This window comes from Clupea harengus, chromosome 2, assembly GCF_900700415.2.
Source record: "Clupea harengus chromosome 2, Ch_v2.0.2, whole genome shotgun sequence".
Lineage (NCBI taxonomy): Eukaryota > Metazoa > Chordata > Actinopteri > Clupeiformes > Clupeidae > Clupea > Clupea harengus.
The window spans coordinates 13,083,565-13,091,433 of record NC_045153.1 but is presented as its reverse complement, the minus strand read 5'-3'; the positions used below and the strand labels follow the sequence as shown (position 1 = coordinate 13,091,433).

At 40.2% G+C, this 7,869-nt stretch overlaps 1 protein-coding gene across 1 annotated transcript in view; it reads left to right on the top strand.

Annotated features, from left to right (window-relative positions):
- Positions 1-3,803: 3,803 nt before the first annotated feature.
- The window catches only part of tbx15 (T-box transcription factor 15), a 27,728-nt gene continuing 23,662 nt past the window's right edge, over positions 3,804-7,869 (top strand). The window contains exon 1 of the mRNA XM_042709842.1: positions 3,804-4,341. Coding sequence (XP_042565776.1) covers positions 4,140-4,341 — 202 coding nt within the window. The 5' untranslated portion in view covers positions 3,804-4,139. The remainder of the gene's footprint in view (positions 4,342-7,869) is intronic.

The window sequence follows — 7,869 nt, the reverse complement described above, 5'->3', positions numbered from 1 at the left end:
TAGGGATTAACGCACCGATAGTAAATCTTAAACGGCAATTACTGAACAATCTGGTAAAATGTTCATTTGTTGACGTTTCTCCTCAAGACATTTTATGTATCCGTAGATGACCAGAACCTCCCTTCTATGCCGTGTCCCTGGAGGTTATTTTAATTGGACTATGTTTCTCCAGGATCGAGGAGGGCTTATAGCTTACCCTTCGTGACTGAGATCCATCGTTTATTCTCCCCAGTATGTAAAAGGGAGTGAAGAAATTGTGCCTTTTAAACAGCTCTAAAAACACTCCTGGTTTGAATGGTTACCGATAGAGCTGTTGCACAGTGGTGCGCGTTCGTTCGGCTTGGGGCAATGGCGAGTCCTCTCCTCAATGCTCGCATGGACAGATGCTACCATTGCGTTCTCCTCATAGCCTAGATATCACCGGATTTCCGCGTTTCGTATAATGAAGTCAATTAGGGAAATATACAGTCGTATAACTACACGTAGCCTGGGTTTCCTTAGATCTTTCACCATTTGTATTCCAACCTTTTCGATATGGAACCCTGACCAAAAGCAGTCATAAAGATGACTCCTATTATTAATTTAAAAACTCCTAGAACTTTTGTCCAAACGCGCCAGGCGAGGCGCACAGCTTGTCTCATTGCGTCTCTGGATGAAATGGGTTTGTCATAGAATAAGACCATTCCAATTCTATGTTTATTTATTTGCCTGAACCCAGAACTGTTTTACTCAGGTCAGAGGTCAGACACGTAATGGAATGCCCCTTGTTCTTTTCTACAAGCTTAAGCAACACTTTACAATTCCCCCCGTCATGCTCACGACAGATGAGTTCTGCTTGCCTACATCATTTTTAAGTTGACAGTGTTTGCCTCATATTCCAGATGTATTCTGGTGTAAAACTATGACATTAGAAAAGATGTGCTTGGTCTACTATGAATTGCGTGAGTTAAAGCTTCTCAATGGACTAGGCTAAAACATAACTGTTTGATAAATCCTTGCGATATATATGTCCGAACCAGATATTTTTTTTGTTAACAAAAGGACTAAGGAACAGATGGAGGCTCGCGCTTAGACGCGACAGGGGGCACTCTATAAATAGCAGTCTTTCTCTTCCCTATATGCTAAGGCAGCGCATTGAAGGCTTGAAAACGAAAACTGTAAACAGCACATGGCTTAAGTTATTTCAATAATGATTTATTCATTTACTCTTACACTCAGTAAAAAGCTCAGTTGGTTTCGTTGAGGTGGGATTTTGAGATTTTGATCACCCATCAATTTGATAGGATGCATTAACTTTATAGATTAATAATAGGCTACAGCCGCATACACCACTGAACTTCAGTGAAATGTAATGGTTACACTCTTTAATTTGTAAAATTGTTTTGTCATCCTGTTCTAACAGGCTGCACGGCCTGCTTCAAAATTATTTACTTCAGCGTCAGAGACAGAGATCAGTGTCCTTCAGGACTATGTTCCGTTGGGTTTAGTCATGCACCGATCAAAGAATAGGCTATTTTATACTCAGGCAAAATGTGTTATTACTGGATAGAAAAAGTATTACACACAATCTCCGAGGTACCTCTACCCCGAGCTAGGGTCTGAGTGTGTGCAGCCTTGCTTATCGGTCACGACTATTTTCATCTGCGTTTGACAAGTCTATAAAGTTCTTCTAGATCATTTTTGGCCGCTACATTGGCGGCTATCATTAAAATTAATTATAGCGTTTTAGAGATATTCGGCAATATCTTAATTCAAAAAGCAATTCAACATGCAATTTAAAAAACGAATGTAGTCAATGGGAATTTGGATTGATTGAAAATGCAGAAAAGCAAACTTCAATCAGTAATGACCACAACGACTTTAGGTGCAGTAAATTCAATAATTTAAATGTCCATTTATTCGGGTCAATGAATTGGGCCAGTGGTAACTACAGGTTAAAATATGTCCATAGGACAGTTGTGCAATGCTCCACGCAATTAAAACTCAACTTAGTCTAGGCTGAAACACGTACGAGTGATTAAACGCAGACGCCACTTTGCATTTAAAAAGTCATAAGCACTTTAATGAACAGCCTATAATTATCAAATTTGCGTCCACATATTCCACTTGCGAGGTGAATTGCACTACAGATAATACAATGATAATCGTCAAAGAAATGATCATTTGGATCTTAACGAATTAGTGAATACATATTCACGACAAAACCTTTCAAAACCTTCTCAGATCTTTAATTTAACTCCCGCGAGAGAGGTGAATCGTTTAAAAAGTGTTGATTTAGATTAATCATCAGTTGATTGAACAATTGGTCACACAGATTATAGAAAATAATAGATGACAAGAGGCGGCTGTTTTTCCACTCCTTTTCGATATAGACCCATAGCCTACAAGTTCAGCCAAGAAAGCAAACATCTGCGTTTTATAAAGGTGTTAAATAATAAATCAGAATGCTTTTTATTGCGTTTGAATGCCACAGTTTTCAAATCGAAATAGTGTTCCTTTGCGCCATCTCAAAATATCCTTTGCAACCCTCCCTCGGAGATGCATTTGGTGTATAATTTATATGGATTTCATGAAATAATTGGATGATCGTTCGCAGTGCGAAGCACGGCATTGCGCATGGTGTTATTATGATAAACAGAGTGAGAAACACATCAGCTTCCTCTACTTTGATATGGCAGAAAATCCGCAGAATAATACCAAAAAATTGATTGTTTTAAGGTTACTTTTACCAATTTCCGTCGGGCCACCCAAAGATGGCGTGCATTGTGCACGAGGCAGTCAGCATAGGCAAGACCTTGTGCTGACTTATGAACGAATTGTGTTTGCTGTTATATACTTCAGAGCAAGAATCAACAGCCGTGAACAGCCTTGAAGATCTTAAGCAGTAGCACAGCAAGTTGAGTACCCCATTTTGCAGGCTGAGTCACCTGCCACCGGACTTAAGCCCCGTCGGATTTGCCCCTGCGCCAAAACACTAAAGTCAAGCTCAGTCGCTAATGTATGAGAGAAATTACATTTCAAAAGTACCCTGCTGGTTGTGGATGTGTCTGATTTTACACACTTAAGACTTTTAGATTACTATTAAGCTACAGTTAGACTTATTGTTTGGAAACACAATACGGTAGACTACTAAACCTTCAAAACCTAAGCTAAAAGCGCTCAAACGCTTTAACTTTCTCTCTCTCAACCTAGTGACAATAGAGGCTCTAAATGAGTATGTGTACTCAGTATGAGTATGATTAAGGTGACATATAGCCTACTGGATAGATTTGGGTGGGTGCTGGCACTCTGGGCCCATAAGAGATGACAAAGCATTTAAATCAGTCTACTGTAGAGAAAGAGTAAATGCACATCAGTGTAACGCCGGCTTACCCATACAGTCTAAGCACTGCAGGCGAATGAGTCAATAAATACAGTTTTGAAGGAACGAGGGTAATTCATGTCGCGGAGCTCTTTTAAGTATAATAAGAACCGTGTTGCTCCCCGTGTAGATAAATGTGAACCGCAAACTCTTGAAGACATTCTTATGATATTGCCTTTTCCCAAAAACATTCAACCATATATTTTTCTTCATGAAGCCCCAACGAGGTTAATTTACTGGAGCACGGCTGGTCAGAAGAGTCCAGCCAAAAGGTTCCAGCTCCACGAGCTGTTATTTCCCTCCTGTCATTGGACGACATATTTTGGTTTTCTCTCTTTCCGCGTTTCTCATTGGACACACGGGATTTGACAGGGCGCGAGAGGGCTGCCCTTACGGCTTCGAAAAAAAGTTCTCCAGAAGCGAGTATCAATCAGAGAGCAGAGAGAGAGGGACAGAGAGCGAGAGAAAGAAAGAAAGAGGCAGGACGGAGACACGAAAACAGCCAGCTATTATCAAAATATCTCTTCGAACCATATTTCCACTGCCGCGCCATTTACTGGGCTATGGGACATGGCATCTCATCTCTGTAGAAGTCTAAAACTCTTTAGGTAGTCATAGGTTGGGGGAATACTTTTGTCATCGGAAAGTTTTTTTCTTCTTCTTCTTCTTCTTCTTCCCAGCCCGCTGTAAACATTCTGCCTGTTGTGTTTGCTCGGTGCCTGTTTGCGCGGAAGGAGTTTTTTTCGTCGTCCCCTCTGCTGGATTTGTTGCAGGAGAGATGAGTGACAGGAGGCGATCTGCCGCCGCGCTAAGCTCGAGAGCGCACGCCTTCTCGGTGGAAGCCCTGATCGGGACGAACAAGAAGCGGAAGCTCCGGGGCTGGGAGGAGAAGGAGCTCGAGCTCTCCATGGAGAGCCTCGCCACGAACGGTCAATTAGGAGACGGTGACGATCCTGCCCATTGTCTGGATATCGACCCGGGTTAGTTGCGTAACGACAGTTGGCTTCTTTTTTCTGGTGTTGAACAAATGAATACTGGTCTTACAAGTGGCACGGATTAAAAGGCTGGCACGGGTAACTGGTTGAGCAAGCTCAGCTGTTTTCACCATCATCCGTTAGATGATTGTTCGATCAAATTGTTGTAGTGAAGCTGGAAAAGATGGCCAACAGTCCATAAACAGGCTTAGTCTTGATTTTAATATGACCTTTGCGTATAATAATGTGACTGTACAATGTTCTTACTTATCGAAAACAGAACAGGACACAAACAAACTGGGCCTACAAATTTCCATGAGTAGACAACATTAAACTTTTTAAAATATGTATTTGTGACCTACTATAATAGCACTTAAAATATTTGGGAATTCCATGAGCACACAACGAAACGCGGCAACTTTATTTTTTTGTGCAATCAGTTTATATTTTACTTAATGATTGAATAGGCTACAATATTATTTAAAATATGGTTTTAATTTGGTATGTCTAATTATATAACACAATATCAGCTTACTCCTGATCCTCCTGTCCACGATTTGGAAAGCCTGACGTGGTTCTTCAAGGCCGAGGTTTTATCTATTAAGCATTTTCAAGTGCTTAATTAATTGCTGACCGGCTCTGTGCGCTGAAACGCATAGAACATGATTATAGTAAAAATATTATAGTAATTCATGCAATGATCTTTTCTTTGGTTGGTAAGTTTAATGAGGGTAATGTAAAAAAGCGCAGAAAATTATTTGACGCCATACATTGTTACCACGAGTAACATTGTTACAACGTGTAAACTCCTGCAAACAGGTGAGGATGTGTACGCAAGTCTTTCGCAATTCAACAAGTCTCATGGTGGTGTCAGATTAGATTTGACAGTGTGTGTGTGTGTATGTGTGACAGTGTGTGTGTGGGAGGGTGGTGGTGGTGGTGGGGGGGGGGGGGTGTTGGTCATACCATGTGTTTGTGTGAGCGTCGGCACAGGCGCGCTTGTAGTGTGTGTCCCCTCACTACACTTTTAGCGTTGTTGCGTTGCTCATCCTTCCGTTAGTTGCGCCCCAGGGCCTTTTGAGATCAGGTCAGCCATAGAAAGAGACGCGCACCCGACAAAACATTTTTTCTTCTTAAATCCTGCGATTGGCTGCTGTTAATTTTGAAGTCAAGTATACATTACTTATATTTGGTGACCTTTAATGTCGAGCCCTGTTTGTGTTGCAAAGGGAGTTACTCGCGGGCCTTGCAAACGGTAAGATCATTTTTAATGAGTATACACACTAAACTTAAACAAACGTTATTCAACATTTCAGTTAGGGCCTACACCTTATGCGATGCAGTTTCGTGGATCAAGATTATCATTAGTTTGAAATCAGTTTATCCTGAATTTTGGCCTGTTATTCATATAGGCCTCTCTTTGCCAATTGTTTGCGACTCCAGCGACATGATTGCCCTTACACACACATGAGGGTGATGACTCGAGCGCAATCAACACCAGTAATATGCTTAGCCATTTGGAGATTTTTATCAAAGCTTTTTCACTGCGAAATGTAAGCGTTAGTAAAATAGCTTTTTTCCATGTCCCCCCTTATGTACGTCTAATAGCAGTCCGTATTAACAGGCTTCTGTTGGCCATTTGGGTGCTTTGTGGTGTCCCCCCTCCCCCTGAAAAAAAATATAATTATAGTTATAAATGTGAATCTCAAAATTAATATAAACCAACAACATAAAACAAGCCACACAAATATTAACGCAACAAAGCAAATACAAGGTCTGTACCTTACAGGCTATAGAAATTATTTTCAGTTGAAATAGCAAATATTTTGCTCATCCTTTGATTCTTTACTTAGTGTGTATCTGTTTTCAAATATTCTGTTAAAAATAAATGTTGCCTTTCTTTGTTGAGTTTAGGAGTGCGACAAGCCATGACATACCTGTAGGTCAGATCAGATAAGATACTAAAGTTACATTTAAAGCAGGAGAGACTAATATGTAGGCTAGACTTTCAACAGGCGGTATTTGTCAATCAGTCTTAGAATAAACCACACACTCGCGAACTTAAATACTGGCTAGTGTTAGCTTTTTGCCACATAGACTAGGTTTGTAACATAAAATCTAGTCTATACGATATTTAGCTTTTTAACATTAGCTAGTTAAATGTTGACGTTTCTTGCCTGGTATGACTAACAGGGTCAAACATACGAGACGTAAGAGCGTCATCCTGCATTTCTTTTATTCTTTTTCTCTTCTCCTCCTGGCTCTGGGTGCCTTTCACCATATCTTTCGTAAACTGTTTCCTATAGTCTTCATATCGTCGCCATGAGGGCTTGTCCTGCGCAATCAAATCAAACCAGGGGGCACCACAATCCTTCATGTTATTATTTTGTAGAGTGTATAACCTACATTGGTTTCATGATTTAGTAGTGTGAAATGTATATAGTAGATTATTATTATCTATTTAATTTATTTGTATGTATTTATTTTGGTGCCCCTTGGTGCACTTGATGTCCTAAGCACAGGGCGTGACGTGACCTGCGTGTATGTAGCGGTGCCCATGCCTAGTAATAATTACATTTACATTATATAATTTACTTTTTAGACGTGCCACTGCTCGGGGATCCTTTGGGAATTAAATGATAAGTTATTTAATTATATCCTCAATTCATCTGAGTGCATTTGAGAGATGCTTCCTCTGTAAGTAGGCCCCGCTCGCTTATTAACCAGGAGCCTAGCTGAAATGGTCCGTTGCTAATTGATTGCCAATAACTGAAGAACAGTATAGCACTGGCCTCAGGAGAAATGATAGATAAACAATAAAGCAATTTATTCTTATGTTTGTTTAAAAAAAATAAGATGCCATATTTTTGGCGTTTTACAGCAAATACTTTTTCCACGTGCCGACTGGAAGACAATTTAACCCATCGAAGAAAGCTTAATGTTTTTAACAGCCGCAGATGACTTAATTTACCAAGTCTTTTCCATTCACCGAAGAGTTCCCAGATCTCCGTTTTTACAAGCTTACCCTCGGAACTTTGAGAATATATATTATTTTCTGACTATAGAAACACTGCGAGCATCTATCCAAGTAACTCAAGTCAAGAATATTTTCGCAGTTCAATTCTAACTTTTTATGATTATCATGTCATGCCAACTTGTCATGCCAAATTTTGGGGCAAACTGTAATATTCCTAAATTAACAAAACAATGAATACAATGTGTTCAGTGGTCAAAATGAATAACCAGCAAATGACTCGATATTAATTTTCATAGGTGTCCTTAGCCCTGAAGAAGTCTCCCCTTATCTATAAAACATAACCTTAAAATTCCACCAACATCCACAATTGAAATACAACCGATCATTTTACGAAGCTGAATTAACGCGACAGGTTCAGTGACCTGACCCCAAGCGAAAGGTCTGCGGTGCGCTGTGTGCTGTCTACTGTGTGATGCCCAGAACAAGTGTTCCCTGTCTGGAATGTCTCACAGATGAAGACCGGGGAACTAAATCGGTCCATACGTTTAGTTACTTAA